The following is a 20,117-nucleotide window of genomic DNA, read 5'->3' as shown; positions in this document are numbered from 1 at the left end:
ACAAATAAAGCTGTCTGCTAAATTGTAACCATATTCCCAAACACTGGAATATTCTCTTTCATTCCTGTAGGTCTGCCAAAGGCAGCTGTTTGGTTCTTTTAGAAAGAAACACCGAGGATATGCTTAAATTCTAACTGACATCAGTTTTTGCAAAAACTAAGCAACCATTGAGAGTTTGGAGGTGGGCATCCTGGTTCCCTACCCTTACTTCTAAGTAGTTCAAGGTTGCCAGGGACAGTATCTTTTAGCCATCAAATGCCCCGGTAAACAGAAATGTTTTAAAGTTCTTTCAGAGACACTATACCAGGTAGAGCATTTCACAAATGGGGACCCATCGCTGAGAAGGGCCTACACCAGTGGCCAGGGGCTTACGAAGGGGGGGGGTGCGGTCCGCCCCGGGTGTCACCCTGATGGGAGGTGACAAAATGGTGGGCAGCACTAGTCACCACGGGACCTGCAACATGCATGAGCCATGCATCTTGGCTCCCGCAGGCTCCACACTATCTGCCCGCTGCCTCCCCCCCCCCAGCTTTAGGGCAGCTGAGGCCCGCTGCGTACCCTGTCCTTATCGGCGCTGTGCACCCCATCTCATCCCTAGGGATGGCACAGGACAGCATGGCATGAGGCGCCCAGCACCCATAGGGACGGGGCACACTGCAGCACACATAGGGACGACACAGGACGCCGTGCCCTCTGTTCCATTCTTATGGGCGCCGGGCGTCCCGCCCCTATGGGCAGTTTGCCCCATCCCTGGGCACGCTGCCCCAGGTTCCCAAGAGCCTTCCTCCGCCGCTGCCAGTGGTCCTCTCCTGCTGATCTATTTGAAAAATTAAAATCTGTTAATTTTCCATTTTGTTTTCGGCTGTGACAGCTGCACTGGTTGCTTCAAAGCCCCAGACAGCTTAGGGCAAAGTTATCATAGGGATTACATCCTCCTATAACCATCAGATCAGCATGTGAGGTCCTTCTCTGTGTCCCACCTAGGGTTGAGGCATGTGTCATCTTACTGATTTCATTATGCACACTCCTCAAAGATGTTTCTAAATAAATTTCTAAATAAATAAAAATAAGTTTTAGTGAGATGAGAGATGGAGGGCCATCTCAGTGGCTGCACTCAAATTGTGGAATACTTTGTTCTGTGAAGTGCAAGCAACCTCTTATCTCGCTGCTTTTCACTGTTATTAGAGACCTGGCTGCTTTTTTATTTTATGAAGTCCACAATGATGCTTTTAAAACCAGTGACTCTCTCTCTCTCTCCCCACCCCTCCTCTTAATTGTTGGGTACTGTCTTTATGAAAATAAGATGTGTATCTGTTGTAAGCCTCCTGAGTGGTGCATTTACTCTTATAATGTTGGATATAATTGGTCTCATAAAATAAAATTACTGAAACAAATTGATTTCAGTGCAGTGGCTAATATAAATAAAGAGCGGATGAAAATAATTTTTTTTAAAAAAATGGAAACGGTTTCTCAGAACATCATTTGTATTCATTCAATTAAGGTGACCTAATTTAAGTGCTGCCTCATTTCAAGTGAAAACATCTTCTTAATCACTGGCATGTAGTGTCCAAAGGGAGGCGAGATTCAGTTGAAAGATCCTCTTTATGCAGCCCAGGAAGTGCTGTCTGGGGTACAAAGCTATTAGTTACCAACCAGCTTCACATTCTCTGATAGATATATTATTGTGAAGGAAAGGAGTAGGGAAAATAAGGAGAAGTGAGTAACCAAATGATTTAAATGCTATACTGTGATCACAGCTTGGGAGGGGTGCCACAGGCTATGGGAATTATTTGTAACAAAAATATGTCTATTTCAGTCTTTTATATAATGCTACTCCAGCTTTTATAAAGGCTTAGAAGCTTCTCAGTACAAAGATCTTGTGTGAACCCTTGTTAGTACTAAAACAAATCCGTACACAAAATGAGGTGCTCCCACCATTTGCTTGAAATAGTACCATATTTTTCCATCTATAAGATGCCCCCATGTATAAGTCCCCATGGGGGGACTTAGATTTAAGAAAATGGGGGGAGATGTATCTGTGTATAAGATGCCCCCTAATTTTTGACATTATTTTTTAAGGGGAAAACCTAGTCTTATACATGGAAAAATACGGTACAACTGCCATTTTAGAATGCCCAAATAAGTTCCCTTCCTCTCTTTTATATGCTGCTGACAAATTTCCTAAATGCATAAGTAGAATGCAATCCACCAATCATAACAAAGTTATGGCACCCATTGGGACTGTTGGGGTGGAACACATGAAGCCCAAACAGCAAGTGGAATCATAGCCAGTGACAGGCAAACCTGGTTTTCCTCTCCCCTGCCTCTATGCTTACTTCTACAAATGCAACACTGAGACTAAAGAGGAGGAAACTGATAGTAAGGATGAAGGCAGGCAGGTGGGGGCTGACTGGCTAGCTGTGGGCAGACTGATGTTGGTGAGGCAATGCTGTGATTCTCCAGCAGTTTGACCTCACCCCCGGATGCACACTCCATTGTTTCCCGTGGCAGACAGATGCCAACAACAACAAATAGCTAGATCCTTGTTCAGCCAAAGCAGAACTGTTAGAGAATGCACTCCTCTTTCTCCAGTTACCAGTATTTCCTCCCCAAAGCTACTATACATGCCTAATCGCAGCTAGAAGTAGTGCAAAAGAAAAGCAGCCAGAAAATGGCCAAATCCAGTGAGCATTGCCCTGCTTGCTATACATGCATAAGGCACTGCAGAGGGAGAAAATATAGCTGCTGGGTAACAAACAGAAAATAGAGCAGCAAATAATCACTTTTTTGAGCTTGTGTTGATCAGGGCAGTTCCTAGGAAGTTTATTATAGTTTGCCCCTAAAGGTAGTGAGGTGAAGATTGTGCTAGAATTCCTTTTCACAGCTTACATTGCATGTACATGTAAGCTGAATGGAACTTACAGGCATAACAGCAGTGTTTCTTTGGTACTAACCACAAAAAGTGCATTGCACTGGGGAGGAAACAAGGTTGCAAGGTCATTGTCTATCCTCTATCTATCGGCATAGACTGGAATAACTTTGAGTTTCTGCTCTACCAGAAAGGTATTTTGAGGACTGGTCAATAATGTGAGCTGTCACCTACTGGGGTACAACCCAAATAGAGATGTCCTAGCTTAGAAAGGACAGAACTATATATTATATGTAGTTTCATGATTCTGTTTGCACAAGTCCAGATGAGTGAGCTTTTTTTTTTTAAAAAAAAAAAAAAACTTTCTACTACATTTCCTCCAAAAACCACCCCCACTTGTTTTTATGCCAACTTGGGAAAAGATTCAGGTCCCCATTTCTTTTTCCTTGCATGGTTAAAAAGCAGCTGACAGTGTTGCATTGTGGTGTTGTTGTTGTTTCAATAACTCCTTCTTTCCCCACAAGAACCTCTCATATTTAAATTGTAACCCAGCTACATTTTGTAAAGCAAAACAAAAATATGTAAAAAATAAAATTCTCCTTTTCTAAGCAGGAAGCTAGAAATACTATTGTAGTTGAATCCTCAAGGCCCTCAATTGCAGAGAGTGAAGTTAAGCTAAATTATCCAGCGCAAGACTAATCTTTTAAAAAAATTCTACATTTTTGCTGCTGTTGAAGAAGAACCATGTCAGTGGTAAAGCACAGTAATCTTCACATACATACAGAGTTACAAAACTGCAGAATCACTTTATCGGTGCTCCAGTAATGTCCAAGCTGGATTCCTGCAGTACGTTGTACCAGGGGCTGCCCCTGAAAAGCAGCTGGAAATTGCAGCTGATTCAAAGTGTGGCACTATGGCAGCCAGACTGTAAACTGGGACAGAGTCCCAGGAGTGGTAGTGTAACTTCGGGGACTAGCAAATTCACTTTCAGGGTCAATTCAAGATGCTGTTTTGGACCTTCAAATGGGTGGAACCTTCATTATGTGAAGGTGAGGTTATCTGAAAGTGAAGCAAGGCCATTTGCATATGTTCTTTTGTTTTGTTTTTACTCGTTCATTTGCTGTGCTCTAATTTTAAACGTGGGTTTCAGGATTGAGTTCTGCGTAGACACCACTATCCTGAAAAGCAGGATAGCAGAAAAATCAAATCACAGTTTAGTTGCAACATGTGGTAGGTGACTAAGCAGACGGCTAATGAAGCTAACCTTTTAACTTGAGCTTTGCTGAATATAATGGCCCAAGCCAGAGGACATCAGATGTCATCACCATCTGGTGGCTATTTGCTGGACTGCAGAGGAGATATCATCTGTCTGTATCTTCCAAACAGACAGATGCACAAGTCACAAACGCTTCCACTAGCTTTGGCACCAGTTGGCAGGAGAGCCAGTGGCCTTAAGGGAAATTGCAACTAGTTCACAGGGTCCTCATTCCCTCCCCCCCCCCATGGTAGGTATACGGACAAGACGTAACTGTAGTAGTGAAACGGGATGCTGTTGCATTTAAACTGTTGATGTTGTACTTACTATGCAGACTTACTAAAATGGTTTGTAGTCATTTTAACTCTGCATTCTCAATATGCAGTAAATAAATATTTTCAAGGGGTTATAATTGACTTGCCATATGTTTTCAGATGAGCAAAAGGGGTATGGACCAATTTTTGAAGAACAGCCCATTGATACAGTCTACCCAGAAGAATCTCCAGAAGGAAGGGTTTCAATGAACTGCAGAGCCAGAGGAGTTCCCGCTCCCACTTACAAGTAACATATGTTTAAGTCTTAACTTGTACTAATGTGTAGGAGTTGCTATTCACTTCCATCTTGGAAATTTTGGTCTGGGAAATGCAACTGCAGTGGGTGACCTTGGTAGCTTTGGACAGTTCAGAACTATTCAGTTCCTTACAGGAGTAATAGCAACCACAGAGTAAGTGTGGAGGTGAATGAGAAGCACTTTGCCTATGAGAAATGCTGTTAGTGTGCATGAATCTATATGTGAAGAGCAGTTTTAAATCCATAGCCTGTTTATCTCATTGCTCTCTGATTAGTTCATCATCCACAGGTGTAAAACTTATTCAAACTTAAACTGTACTATTCAGTTTAGCTCTACCTCGCAACTGAATGTCAGTTTGATCAGAATCGGCTTATGTTAGTTCCAGGAGATGTATCAAAATCTTGAGTGATGCCGCAAGTGCTGTAAGGTATTTGTCTTTGGCTGATTTCAATGGCTAGATCAGTCTTTACCAGCCTGGTTCCCTACAGATACTTTGGACTACAAGTCCCATCAGGCATAGCCCCCTACGAGGCTAGACTATGAGGGATAGAAAGGGATGTTAAGTGATATTTTAACATTCTGTTGCATAATAACTACAGTAATGAAATAAAAAAGCATGAGGGAGTATAGGTATAGCAAAAACAAAATAAAAAAATTCCTTCCAGTGGCACCTTAAAGACCAACTAAGTTAGTTCTTGGTATGAGCTTTCGTGTGCATGCACACTTCTTCAGATAGGTATAGCAGTCATACATTCAGAGAGCAATTTAGTAATGTATGCTCAGAAGTTTCTTCCACCAGGATTCCTTGGAAAGGTAAAGGGTAAAGGAGACCCCTGACCATTAGGTCCAGTCATGACCAATTCTTGGGATGTGGTGCTCATCTCACTTTATTGGCCGAGGGAGCCGGAGTACAGCTTCCGGGTAATGTGGCCAGCATGACTAAGCCGCTTCTGGCGAACCAGAGCAGCGCACGGAAACGCTGTTTACCTCCCTGCCAGAGCAGTACCTATTTATCTACTTGCACTTTGACGTGCTTTCGAACTGCTAGGTTGGCAGGAGCTGGGACCGAGCAATGGGAGCTCACCCCGTTGCGGGGATTCAAACCGCTGACCTTCTGATCAGCAAGTCCTAGGCTCTGTGGTTTAACTCACAGCGCCACCCGCATCCCCCCACCCTAGAAAGGTAGGATTGTGCTTATTCCTGTAAGAGTTCGCCTCCCCCACTTCTAATTTTCTGTACAAGTCAATAGCTATATACACACACAGTGCTAAACCACAATTTAGCTCTATCTGGGTGAGCTGGAATAAGTTCAAACAAAGCATCAGTCTCACACACTCCTTCTGAACAGCCAGAAGGAGGACTTCAGCAGCATTTAGGTTCACTTTTGAAGATCACTGAATTGTTGTTACATTTTAACCAGGGATCCTGGATTCAAACAGTCTTTGGTTAATTGAACAGGTCAGATTCGTACAGCCCATGGTTTAAAGTTGGTTTGTTATGAAACTTACCTGAGTTTTGTTTTAAACCAGGGTCTCTGGTTCAAGCATAAAAATAAGCAAGCTGGGATTCTATTAATGTGAAGCTAAAGTCCTTTTCCCAACTGTCTGGAAGGAGAGGGGATTGCTTGAGCATGATACCTTGCTGGGCCTTGTTCCAGCTTGTTCAATACAAATGCAGCTGTTGCGTGCATTTTATTTATTTTTCAAAACTATCTTCCTCTGCATTGTGTGTGTGAGAGAAAACTTAACATTCATTCAGAGCCTTCCCTGAGAGACGCTACAAGTCTCATCTTGGCCTGATGGAGGTCTGCAGATTCCTCGCCCCTAATTCGCTTGCTATGCTAGAGATACTGGATATGAAAAAGAGTGGGCACTCCCTCTGGTGGTCAAAGTGAACTATTTACATATATTTCTCACACACAGCTGTATAAGAAAGAGCACACAAGGCACTACAAAATACTAGGTCAAGCATGAGCGTTTAAGCATCTGAGAGACACAATTTTCATTTAGCCTTTTGCTGCCTTTGAACCACAGAGTAAGCTGGTTGTGTACATACCAGTTACGAAGAATCTTGGTTTTAATACAGTTTCAATAGCATCAAGACCCTAACCATAGTAAATTCAGTATCTTATATTCACCATGCTGGCAGAAACCTACACAGCCACCCATTGTTACAGCTGCTGGAAGTTGTCATGGGCTAACTGAAAACTGGGGCTGCTACAGGCTAAAAGGGTTCCATAATCACTACTTGTGGGAATGTTCAGGGATGCAGGAGAGGATATATTGTCTGATTATATCCTTATCCAACTTGTGTTAACAAGTTCCACAATTTCAGCAGAGTAACATTCCCCTTTATTTTAAGCTTTGCAACAGCTGCATTTGCTCAGGCTCGCTAAAGCCTCTATAATAACTGTTCTGGTATTTCCCCTTATTTCCTCATAAAATATAAGAGACGACACAGTCTTTTACAAAAGTATAAAAAGAGTTTACTCACATTCTGTTCACAATCAGATCCCAGAAGGCAGTCTTAGCTTAATACACTTGGAATCTATCTCTTAAGAAGACAGTCCCTTTGTCCTCTCTTGGCTGGAAGCCAAGAGGGCATCTTTGGCTTAGTAGATGTTGTTTCTTTGATGCATGTGGTGAAAAAGAGAGAGATGGCTGCCCTGCCCTGTGCATTTGTCATTACCTGCACAGGTGAGGCCACACCCACCTCTACTCACATGCAGAGGAAGTCTGTCCCAGCCCAGAAGGAAACAGGAAGTTTATCTGCTGGCTGGACAAACATTCCTTCCCATGTGCAAACATGTTCACTCTAGGAATGTTGTACTTGACTGCTCTTGTGTTTCACATCCCACACTACTGACACAAGTTCTGAGAAGGAAGGAATACATTTGTCCATCTGGAAGGACTTTTGTGTGCTGATAGAAAACTGCAGGTTATTATATTGTTACTTTTAGTGTGTGATAAAATACCTTCTCCCTCAATAGATGGCAACGTAACAACTGGGATATTGATATTAAAACAGCAAAGGAGCACCACAGTATGGTGGGAGGTAACCTGGAAATCAACAATCCTGAGAAATCAAGGGATGAAGGAAAGTATGTTTGCCTTGCATACAATGTACATGGAACTATAAGGAGCCGGGAAGCATCTCTAAACTTTGGATGTAAGAAATGTTTACCTTTTTAACATGGATTACATAGATGACTTGTTCACTCTGAACCCTGAGCAGTTAGAATGGGGCAGTAGTGAGGTTACCTGTAATTCTTCTGGTGGTGGTTGGGTTCCTTAGTGTTTCTCATTGTTTGTGTTTTTAGCCCCTGAGCGCAAGGAATGTAGGTCTGGAGAGTGCACCCTTTAAACTTCTAGCTTGGGGAGGCTGTTCATAGGCAACACATACACTGTAGCCACAACCCTGTTGGCTACAGTAGAATGCTTCTTTCAAGCCTAAATTTCAGCGGAGGAGGGGTTGGGACAGGGAAGCATTTAGGTCCCAGGGAAGTCCTCTGCAGGTACATGTACACCCGTGGCTGCCACATTGGCAAGCCCTGAACTGAACAAAGAGAAGTCCCCTTTCCCCCCCCTTTTTTTTACAATATATTGGCAGATAGTAATGAGAGCCAATGAGACAACTATCTTTTTCAGTGTTGTTAAAACTTGAGGTACTTGTCAAACTCACATGATTTTAGTTACCAACCAATACAGAGAACGAGAGAGAATATATCTTATGGAGTGCTGTTCTGACACTGTTTGAGAAACTCTGATCTAAGAGATTGTTCTCCGTCATCCAAAGTACAAATGTGTCACAGCAAGAAAACAGACACAAATCTATTTAGTTAACAAGATGGCGCAAGCAAATGAGCTGTGCCGTATGCTGCTGAAGGCAGTTCCCAATAAAATGAATCAATTAAAACAGAAATACAACACCAATAAAAACGCAACAGAGTGGTTTACAAGAAAATAGTTGCATTGTGATTACTGTAAGCACTTTGGGGGTAGGAAATTCTCTCTCTTTGGGTTTGCCTTATGTTGTCCCATAATGTGTCATGTCTGACATTTTAACAACAATGCAGCAGCCTGAAGTACAGACATATTGACATAACACCCCACCCCACCCCCACATACCTTATAGAGGATAAAACTAGTTTGGGTATTTAGGCTACATTCGTAACCCTGTATGCTCAGAAGTAAATCCTGTTGAATTCAATTGAGCTTACTCTCAGGTAAATGTGATTAGGATTGCAGCCTAGATATGTGAAATGTTATTGGACAGGGCAGAGAACTCAGGGGGAAGTGGCTGAATCAGAGATGCCAAGAGGTTTAAATGAAGGTCAAAATGTTCACATCACTATATGCTAAAGATAGATCTCTAATCCTTGACCCTGGATAGGAAATCCTGCTGAGGACACTTCTGTCATTATAAGAGAACCTTATGCAAACATTTTCTGCACATTCAGTGTTGTTTAGCTTTGGAGAAAGGATGAAACTATACAGGACTAATAGCAGTACTTGATTCCCGAACAGAAATAATACTCATTTTTCATTACACATTAACTTAGTGTAAAATATGCTGCCTTTTAGGCCTTTAGGGCAAAATCTATAATTCCCACATTATGCTTTGGTCTTCTCTCCAGTACAGACTGTGAGTTTAGAATATTGTATATACTTAAGCCTCCTCCCCCCACCCCAAAAAAGGAAATTATTCTTCCTGAATAATTTTATTACATGAATTATCTGTTATATGAAGGAAAGAAGTCATTGGAATTCATGCCCTCTTTCGTTCCATTGACACATCTATGACAGCACATCTGCATGTAATATGAGAGTCCATTGCCTCCAATATCATGGCTTGAAGCATTACACTGGTATACTCCATGATAAATGCTGATACGTTGTCTCAGCAAATTTTGGAATTGTGTTGATCAAGTACATAAAATAGATGCATAATTTAATAACTTCTAAAAATGGGATCATGGTCTATTTATTATTCACTTTAAAGATGAGAACATAAGCTTATCCTCTTCAAGAGAGGATAGCATTAAACAATGTTTCAGAATATGTTTTTCGTATTGAGAGGTTTATCATCTCCACTTTTGAATGAAAGCAGTTTTTTGCTCATCAGAATCCAAAGATGAGTGTAATCCCCGCTGCTGCTGTTAAAGCAGGCACACATACCCTTTGGCATTTATTATTACTAAAATAAAATCAGGCTGGGGGTAGTACTGCTTTCAAATAGGTCTGTAACATTTGCAAAAAAATTATTGTAGCTCGAAGATTTGTCTGTCAAATGTACTTGCAGATTTTTGCAAGCTCACCTTCCAACAATGATAAGTCACCCCAGTCACATCCCAAAAGTTTAATATATGAATGAAATGTTAGAATAATGTTCAGAGAATTTCTTAAATACAGGGTTGTTGTTAAGTGTTATTCGTAGCATCATATATTGTAGAAAAATCCATTGGACCAAGGTAAAGTTGCTGTATAGGGTAATATGGTGTCTGTCCCACACCTGAGCCTTACAGCTCCTGTTCATGTACTGCACCTGAATCTATGACTAACTTAGCCTAGGGAATCAGCCCAACTATACATTCCCATGTCAACCTGTAAGTCTCTGCCTGGGATCTCAAATTCACCTTGCCGTTTCCAAGGTGAACTTTTGGTGAATTCTGAGACTCAGGTTCTGATGGGCTTCTTCTTCTTTGTTTTTCCACTTTCACCTCAGATCAACACTAGACCCAATGAATTCTTCAGCTACGTTTTGCTTGCCTACTTTCCCCCTCACCATTGCTGGTTCTATGACTATGCATGAGTGTCCCAATACAGTCCCAATACTTCTATAAGAACTTCCCTAGGCAGATACCTAGGGTGTCTTAATAGTTCCAGGAGCCTTATATGCTATTCATACAACTGGCCATGTGAATAATCTGTGTTGTTGGCATTTTGCAAACAACTTTAAGTTTTCTGAGACAGATACCTTTACGCGAGCTTACATTCCCCCCCCCCCTAAGCTGTCTCGTGTTTATGTGTGCATCTTGGCCCCAACAGTTCCAAAGGAAAACTCCTGATTTGAAAATACTGATTCCAAGTAGATAGCCTTGCACCTGTATTCAGTCTCCATTGTCTATGATAGAACACAGATAAAAATAAGAATCCTTTAACACTTGATGCCTACCCTTTTTGTTACACAATGGAATGATAGAATAAAGGCTAGTACACTCACGATATGTTTTTTGTGGAAAAATTTGTGGAAAATTAGCAATGAATATATGCTTATTTTGTAAATGTCTACTTCACATCTTTGGTGAGTTTATACCTGTAGTTTTAGCTGCATATTATATAATACAATTATATAATACATGCACATTGTCTTGCATAGATTTATATCCATTTACTCCTGAAGAGAGGCATGCAGTAAAAGTGCGGGAAGGCGTTGGGGCTGTCCTTCTCTGTGATCCTCCACCTCATTATCCAGGTAATTAAATCCACATTTTTTCAGCTTTCATTGGAAGAACAGGATAGAAACTAATATGATTACAAAATTCCTAACTTTGAATATGACGGTATAAGCTACATAAGCTGCTTAAAGCCTGTAATAAGAGAAGCACAGATCAACCTCGCTGCTTGACTTTTACTTTTTTTTAGTTCCTTAGAGAGTGGTTGGTTCTCTTCAGATTAAAGAGCGGCTGCATCTGGTTGCTGTTAAAAAGCTTTCGCTGATAAAGCTGGATGAACTTTTGCGCTTACATTCCCACAAATGGCAAGCATGCTTCGGGCATAATTGGAGCGCTTACTGTGCCATCTCCTAGCACAAAGCTAGCACAAAGCCTGGGTGGAGGCATATTTGAACTAATCGGATGGGAGGAGTGGTAGGCAGTTGAAGTGTGGAGCGGGTGGCTCTGGTGTGACAGCCAGCAATCTTGCCATTTGGCGGAGAGTAGAGGCAAGCTATTAGCACTATTGCCTGCACACCCAACGAAAGCTTTGGCCATGTGCACTTCAGGATTGTCATACTGCGTTACAGCTTCCAACTGGGTTAATGTTCTCCTCTAAGCAACCAGAAGGGGAACCTGCAATAACTATTTCCAGCAGCCACTGACACTTACTGCCAGGAAACAAGATCCTACCCATTTCCACTGTTGGGTGCAGTGTATGCCTCCGAGTGATAGTTGTTGGGAATCACAAGTGGGGAGAGTGCTGTTGTGTTCAGGTCCTGCTTACAGCAAAGAGTCAGGCTAGTAGAATGGATGAGATGCTCTGTCAAGTATAAGCAGCTTATGATATGACCAGGACAGTAAGTGCGCTCTAGCCACAGGTATGTGCAGTGACACTATGGTATTGGCAGTTTAGTTTTCCAAACCCTTTCCTAATGATCCCTAACATCTCGAGGATCACAGGATCCCCACTCCTGATTTAGGGAAATAAGCAAGGGTGTATTCAGAACTCTACCAAGGTGAACTGCATTGAAGGCAGGATGCCAGTGTATTAGCTAAATAATCTAAGAGATAAAATAGGTTGTAAGTTGTAGAATCCAGCTACCAGATAGCTAGAGACCAGCTCACTAGGACTTTCCCCTTCCCCTTTTAAGCTAGAACAACTTTTCAGCCCAGAAGATTTTGGTGTAAAATAATGAAGACGAACACATCTTTCAAGTTCTGAGCAGCCCGCATTGGGGTTTTTTTCTACACTCACTTCTTCTTAATGTCTTTTTAATCCTTTAACAAATCCCTGAAAAACCTTACGTCCTGGGACAGACCTGGAATACTGCAGTCAGAAGTTGTTGAAATTGGCAAAATATCTGGGGAAATGTATGGCAACCTATGTCGCTTTTGTCAATAGCTCAAAAAGGCTTTCTTCTTAAATTTTGCCCCAAAGAAAGCTCCACAACTTTGGCCAAAAAGTTACTGAAACATTCATTTTGCATAGGGAAATAAGCTAAGCTCAGTGGTGGAACACATGCTTTACTTTCGGAAGGCACCGTATTCAATCCCTGGCTTTTCCCAGCTAAGGTTGGAAAACTCCATTCTCTGTAACTCCAGAAAGCAACTTCCAATACTGAGCTAAAAAGGCCAGTCTTCTGATTCAATATATAAGGCATTTTCCTATGTTACAAGATACAGCAAAGTCATAGCTCAGTGGCAGCACACTTTTAAGGTTCTAGGTGCAATTTACTAGCATCTCTGGTTAAAAGTATATTAGGAAATCAGGGCAAGACCTCTAACAGATATACTGGAGAATTTTGGTCAGTCAAATTCAATAGTAATGACTATAAGAGCCATTTAACCTCATGTCAGGCAACTCATTATATTCATGTATTTGCACAAATTCTTTCTAGAATTTCACACACCACATCCTTTTATAGATGTCAACAAAAACTTTCCCTTCCTTTCCAGATGATCTGAGTTACCGCTGGGTTCTGAATGATTTCCCAGAATTCATTACTTTGGATAAACGGCGGTATGTCTCACAGACAAATGGCAATCTCTACATTGCTAAAGTTGAAGCATCAGATAAAGGCAACTACTCTTGCTTTGTGACCAGCAACTCAATCACTAAGAGTGTTTTCAGCAGTTTTATTCCACTCATTCCTCAAGCAGATCGTAAGTATTTATCCAGAATATTAGGTACATCAGTTTGTCTGTTGTTTATTTTTCAATTACATTCTTAGTGTAGTAATTTTTTTTGGCTATGTGCAATTGAAAGTAATACACAAACAGATGTATTTGGTATAGTTCCTTCCAAGGCATTGCCATTTGTGACTGGTTTCACATAAGGGACGCGGGTGGCGCTGTGGGTTAAACCACAGAGCCAAGGACTTGCCGATCGGAAGGTCGGCAGTTCAAATCCCTGCAACAGGGTGAGCTCCCGTTGTTCGGTCCCAGCTCCTGCCAACCTAGCTGTTCGAAAGCACGAAGTGCAAGTAGATAAATAGGTACCGCTCTGGTGGGAAAGTAAACGGCGTTTCCGTGTGCTGCTCTGGTTCACCAGAAGTGGCTTAGTCATGCTGGCCACATGACCTGGAAGCTGTACTTCGGCTCCCTCGGCCAATAAAGCGAGATGAGCACCGCAACCCCAGAGTCAGTCATGACTGGACCTAATGGTCAGGGGTCCCTTTACCTTTACCTTTATCGCTGTTCTCATGGCATTACACTGTTAGATACAACTAGTGTTTTCTGAAGCATCACATTACAACTGGGACATGGTATGGAGTTTGCTGAAAAACTTCACCCCACAACAAGGCAAGGCTTTGCACAATTAAGGGATTGATCAGAGAGCTTGCACAACACTCCTTCATGCTTCTTTTATGTAAACCAAATATTGCATATTCTGTTGAAAAATTATGTCTATACTTTAAAAAAAAACATTGGAACCATCGATCCCATGCACATGGTCAAACTCACACAGAGTGAGTTTAGCTGTTCATACTATCCTGGTACTTTGAGTGTAAATATGTAATAGAACATGTTTCTAAATGGCTGCCTATGATTACAACAGACTGGTTTTTAGTTTTGCATTTCTCTTCATGTTAGGTTCAAAAGGCTATCTTCCAGATATCAGAGTGAGCTTCAAAGAGACATACGCACTTTTAGGACAGAATGTAACACTGGAGTGTTTTGCACTTGGAAAGTAAGTATGCTTGAGGTTGGTTCCACGCATGGGAACAGTTTGTGTAGACTAAACTGGGCCTGGGTTATCAGCCCTAATCTGCTGTCAGATGTAATCCTCAAGTCTGCACCTGACAATTGAGAGGTCAAAATGTTCCCTTCTTAGACACTTTCCTCTTCCCCTGCCACACTCAAGGTGACTTTGTACATAGATTCAGGTGGGCAACCATGCTTATCTACATGATCTTCAGTGTGATATGGGCCAAAGATCCTACTTCACTCAAAACCATGGGTGAAAACTGCCCTTGGTGAGAATGGCAATATACATAATTAAAAAATGGCCCCTCTGTTTGGAGTTGAAATTCCACACTTGGATTTGGACTCCACAATGCCACCATTACCTTTCTTCCTCTCCCTCCCTCCCTCCCTCCCTCCCTCCCTCCCTCCCTCTCTCTACCCCTTTCTCTCTCTCTCTCTCTCTCTCTCTCTCTCTCAGCATGCGTCATGACCGCAGCCAGCCAATCTCGGTGGCTTGGGGGGGGGGGGGGAGACTAGCTGCATTTAAGTGGTCGTGCGGCCGGGAGCTCCTCCTTCTGCTTCCTGGCTTCCATGGATCTCCCACCCTCCCACCCTTTTTTCCCCTGGCATTCTTCACCTTGACCTTGCTATGGACTTCAGTTGGTCACTTGTTGAAGGGGCCTGGTAGGAATTTTTCCACTTGGCAGATTGGCACCAGCCACTTGGTTTTCACCTACCTCATAGCAAATCATCACAACTTTGTAAGGTTCAACAGTTAGGCATTGGAAAAGCTTGGTTTATGGGAGGGGAGGTTGTGGCCATCACCTACCCCTCCTCTTCCGTTAAAAGAATCCAGGGGTCGTGGTTCCTGTCTGAAGCCTGGGTGGAGCCTAGGGCCATGGCACGAGCTTTCTGATGACCCTGGGGGAGCTCCAAGTTGATGTACATCAACAGGGCTTCCCCTACAGGTGGTTAACCCTTGTGAGGCTTCCTACATGATGGGCAGGAGTCAGATATAGTTAGTTCGGGTCCAATGCCAAAAGCCAATACCACTCACATTCTGTAACCAATAAAAGTTGTGGCCTTTTTCAGCCCATTAACCTAAAATACATGTGTCCACGTGTTTTTATTCATCAAGGGAGGGGGTGCAGGGCCTTGACACGCAACTCATTTCTGCTTGACAAACCTTAACAATGATCTAAGTATTGTACAAAATGCCAGGGTCACAAGTGTCTGCCCAATCTTCATTTCACAGCCAAAGCAAGGTGGTGTTGTTGTTTTTTAATTAATAAAGTGTATAGGCTGCTTTTCACCATCCATGTGGTTCCCAGTGTGGGACTGGGGAAGTGATTAGGAATTGACTGTGAAGAGAGTGAGGAAGATATGAGGATTAGCTAAGTAAAGGGTCAATTAACAGCTAAGTAAGGGCTCAGTTGGTTTACAACAGGGATGGGGACGCTTTATCAGCCCAAGTCCGTGTTCCCTTTTGAGCAATATTCTGAGAGCCAGGTTGCCACTGTTATGTGGCATCAGAGGCAAAACTGAGCAGATCAACTATGAGAATTTTGTCTTTGTACAGTAGGTGAATTACTTCATACTCACACATGCATCTCTATCCTCCATCCAGGCAACCAAAAAGAAAAAAGTTATCAAGGGCATGTTCCAGCCAGACAAAACACTCAAGGAGGTGTTGCTGTTGAGGGGTGTTGTTCAGGAAGGTGACAGATAGATAGAGTCCCATGGGCCAGGCAAAGAGGCCTGAAGAACTGTGTTTGATCCCCAAACCAAAGGTTCTCCATTTCTGGTTCATGGTGTATGGTCTGAAGGCAGATGATGCAGCCAGCTTCCTGGAGCTAAGCAGGTCTTGGACTAGTCTGTTCCTCGATAGGAGCCTCTTGTACTTTAAAATCCATGGTGGAAGAAAAATTAGCTATAAATTTACAAAACAACAACAACAACAACTGGGTGTGGGTGTGTGAGAAAGTGAACTTAGAACTAGAAGTAGTTCTGTAAGTAGAAGGGGAGAGCAGAGGCAGAAGGCTTGGGAGGGAATGACAAAAGACCACCAAAGGGCACCCAAACTTTATTCACATAGCCTCATTTTTCTTCTTCTCAAAGCCCTGTTCCAGAGATAAGATGGAATAAGTATCTTGAACCCATGCCAAGCAGTGCAGAGGTAAGCATGTCTGGTGCAGTCCTCAAGATCTACAACATTCAGTTTGAAGATGAAGGAACCTATGAATGTGAAGCTGAAAATCATAGAGGAAAAGATAAGCATTCAGCAAAAGTTTATGTTCAAGGTAGGTGGGACACTTCTTCATAAATTGCATTGCAGGGGTCACATGGGTTTTTTAGACTTATTTTAGGTTGCATGGTCTTTTCACCTCTACAGAAACATGCAATTGTTTCCAGAATGTGTGTTGTAGAGTTGGTTCATATATATGTATATATTGGTTCCTGCTACGCAAATGAACCATAGTAAGCCCTGGGTTTGCATGCTCCCCTCCCCCATGTCACAGGAGAAGAGAGTAATCATGCACTTTTAAACAAACTACAATTCATAATTACCTCCAAACTTGAGGAGGGGGGTTGTGGTTTGTTTGAATTGCAATTAGCTTGATTCTGGCTACTCCCCCCCCCACCGCCCCCGCAACTGGTTTTGAACATGCATGAAATGCAAGAGTTGTGTTTTCTTTGTCTTTCAGCATATCCAGAATGGGTGGAGCACATCAATGATACAGAGAGAGATATAGGCAGCGAATTCCACTGGCCATGTGTAGCTGCAGGGAAGCCTCTTCCAACAATGCGATGGCTGAAAAATGGAATACCGGTAGGCTTAGGTTATGCCCACATTCATGTCGACCTTTTTTTCCCAAGGTAGTAGAAAGCACATAAATAAACCAGGAATGGTCTTTGATAAATAATGCTACCAAGTGTCAAATACATTTGTAAACTTTTTTTTTAAACAAAAGTCTACATACTGGAATGCTATATTGAATTAAACACTACAACACATCATTATCATGCAAATCCTGATTTTGAGCAATAGAAATAAAAATATCCTGATTGCTGTGAGAATGTTTTGTTGAATGCTCAAAGATCACCTCTCCCCATATGACCTAGACCCAGCAATCATCATTTGAGGTCCTTCTTTGTGTGCCTTCTCAATGAGGGTTCCGGAGCATGGCAACATGAGAACGGGCCTTTTCTGTGGTGGCTCCTCACTTGTGGAATGCTCTCCCCAGAGAGGCTCACTTGGCACCTTCGTTACATGCCTTTAGGTGTCAGGCAAAAACATTTCTCTTTCCCCAGGCCTTTGGCTAAGTAAACAGTATTTTAAACTGGGGAATATTTTTGTTTGTTTGTTACTATGGTATGTATTTTTGTGTTTCTTTGGATGAAGTGGGATAGTATAGAAATTTAATTAATTCTGCTAGAGTGTTCTTTAAAAACTTAGAAAATTCTCTTTGTTTTCATTTCCTTTGGGGCATTATTTCCAACTGCAAAATTTACAAAGGAAAAGGAATCAAATAATATTTATTTCAGTAACAAAGGTTATTGTATAATTAACCAATAGATATCAGTCACTTGGACTGCAAGTATTTAAGCCATGGTGACCACACACCTATTTTGTCACAGTGTTCCATTGCACCAGAAGCAGTTTACCTGTTGACCTGGAAAACTGTCTGTGGACAAACGCCGGCTCCCTCGGCCTAAAAGTGAGATGAGCACCGCAACCCCATAGTCGTCTTTGACCGGACTTAACCATCCAGGGGTCCTTTACCTTTACCTTTTACCAGTGTGTGTCCAACACAGAATTCATGAAAGCTCTATTGTCTGAAATAGTTATATTCGCAGTGGGAGAAAGAGTTCATTATATCCTCCCTAAGTTTAATATGTGCACAAACTGATTGGGACTTTTGCATGCAGCAAACTGCTCACACAGACTCACCTTTGCATATAAATTAGAGTATCCTTTGTTTATCCAGTGACTGTTGCTGCATTGGCTAGCAATACTATCATAAACTAAGAACATAAGAAGAGTGTTGCTGGGTCAGGCCAAAGGTCCATGTAGTCCTGCATCCTGTTCTCACACTGGCCAGTCAGGTGCCGTAGGGAAGCCCAGAAGCGGCACCTGAGTGCAATAACACTCTTCCAGTGTGATCCCCACCAATTACTATTCAGAGGCATACTGCTTTCAACATCAGAATCATAGAATCACATAACCATCATGGCTAATAGCCACTGATAGTATTATCTTTGCCTAATGTCTCTTTTAGAGCCTCCAAGTTGGTGGACTACACCTTTTGGGAGTAAATTCCATAGTCCAACATTCATGTTCATTGGATGGTACCTTGTTCTAGTATTATGGCTGAAGGAGAAGAACTTAACTTTCTCCACTTTCTATCCTCCACTATCCTCCAAATATTGTAACCTTTCCTTATGGGGGAACCACTCCCTCTTTCTCAACCTTTTCCAGCTCTACAATATCTTTTTTCTTCTTTTTTAATGTGATGACCAGAACTGTAGATAGGATTCCAAGTGCAGTAGCACCATAGTTTTGTATAGTAGCATTTTATATAGGCAGTTTTATTTTCAGTCCCTATTTCGAACAGAAAGGAATTTAGGCAGTTTTTAATCATCACTGCTGCCTTGTGCCTATTATATCTTTATTGTGTCTTTCACTTTTAGTATTGGAAAGGAGATTTGAGATTTTCTAGCCTGAAGAAAGAAGATGAGGGCATGTATCAATGTGTAGCAGAAAATATACATGGAATGATTTATTCAAATGCTGAGCTGAAAGTTCTCGGTTAGTGAAAACATCATGTTCTGTGTCATTTGAAACCATTTCTAGTAAATAAAACAGATAATGTGTGAGTTTACCTTTTATTGTTGTTACATGTTTGAACTTATTTATATTTCAAGTATTTATTGTGTTGTTATTATGTAGGTAATCCTGGTAATTTTGTCAAGGAATGAAATAAAATTTAAAAAGCAATAAATGCAGGTGTGAAGCTTTCTTCCGCTTCATTGGTTAGAGTAGCCAACCAAAACTCTTAATCAGTGAGTCTGCACAGCTGTGAGTTAAAATAAGTATATCTTAGTTCTGGTGTGTTACTATAAGAAGGATGGAAAAGTTAAAAAAAAAAATAGACTAGCTTGCTTTGCTATCTACCATTGAATACTAGTTTTGGTTTATTGAATTCATATTGCCTTTGATATCTGAAAAAAACACACCCTATACTGAGGATTTGCTCATATGCAATACGTTTACATTTAATTGATTCATGAATTGATTATCTGGTAAAAAGGCAGATGATTGAACTCATCTTTAATCAGTTGACAGACCTGGTAGATGAGATCTTCTTAATTCTGCAAAACATCATATTTAGATAGCAATCATACATCTGGAATTAAGTCACATTGATCTTATTGGGACTATCTTCTGAGTAGACATTGTAGTATTGCACTGGTAGTATCTGAAATGAGAGCATAATTTCTAAAAGTATTTATCTTTGTGTGTTTCTCCTGCAGTTTTAGCCCCAACCTTTGAATTCAGCCCCATGAAGAGAGAGGTCTTGGCTGCTAAAGGAGGTCAAGCTATAATTGAATGTAAGCCTAGAGCAGCTCCTAGGCCAAAACTCATATGGAGTAGAGGAACAGAAATTATTAGAAATTCAACCCGGTCAGTATTATTTGGTTAGCACAGCCAGCACAACTCATGAATCCACTATTTCAAGTGCAGCCAGTTACAAAGACCAACCAGGAATTTGACAAGCTGCATTGCTGCTTGTCTGCA

At 41.7% G+C, this 20,117-nt stretch overlaps 1 protein-coding gene across 9 annotated transcripts in view; it reads left to right on the top strand.

The window, feature by feature from the left end:
- Positions 1 to 20,117, top strand: part of CNTN1 (contactin 1) — a 185,221-nt gene that overhangs the window by 127,914 nt on the left and 37,190 nt on the right. For all 9 annotated transcript variants that reach the window (XM_079994122.1, XM_079994126.1, XM_079994128.1 and 6 more), the window contains 9 exons: positions 4,559 to 4,685; positions 7,685 to 7,863; positions 11,074 to 11,169; positions 13,088 to 13,294; positions 14,225 to 14,321; positions 16,436 to 16,617; positions 17,023 to 17,147; positions 19,010 to 19,127; positions 19,853 to 20,003. In XM_079994122.1, coding sequence (XP_079850248.1) covers positions 4,559 to 4,685; positions 7,685 to 7,863; positions 11,074 to 11,169; positions 13,088 to 13,294; positions 14,225 to 14,321; positions 16,436 to 16,617; positions 17,023 to 17,147; positions 19,010 to 19,127; positions 19,853 to 20,003 — 1,282 coding nt within the window. The remainder of the gene's footprint in view (positions 1 to 4,558; positions 4,686 to 7,684; positions 7,864 to 11,073; positions 11,170 to 13,087; positions 13,295 to 14,224; positions 14,322 to 16,435; positions 16,618 to 17,022; positions 17,148 to 19,009; positions 19,128 to 19,852; positions 20,004 to 20,117) is intronic.

This window comes from Podarcis cretensis (genome assembly GCF_951804945.1).
Source record: "Podarcis cretensis genome assembly, chromosome: 10".
Classification (NCBI taxonomy): Eukaryota; Metazoa; Chordata; class Lepidosauria; order Squamata; family Lacertidae; genus Podarcis; species Podarcis cretensis.
Note: the sequence above shows the minus strand (reverse complement) of the source record. Positions and strands in the feature narration are given on the sequence as shown.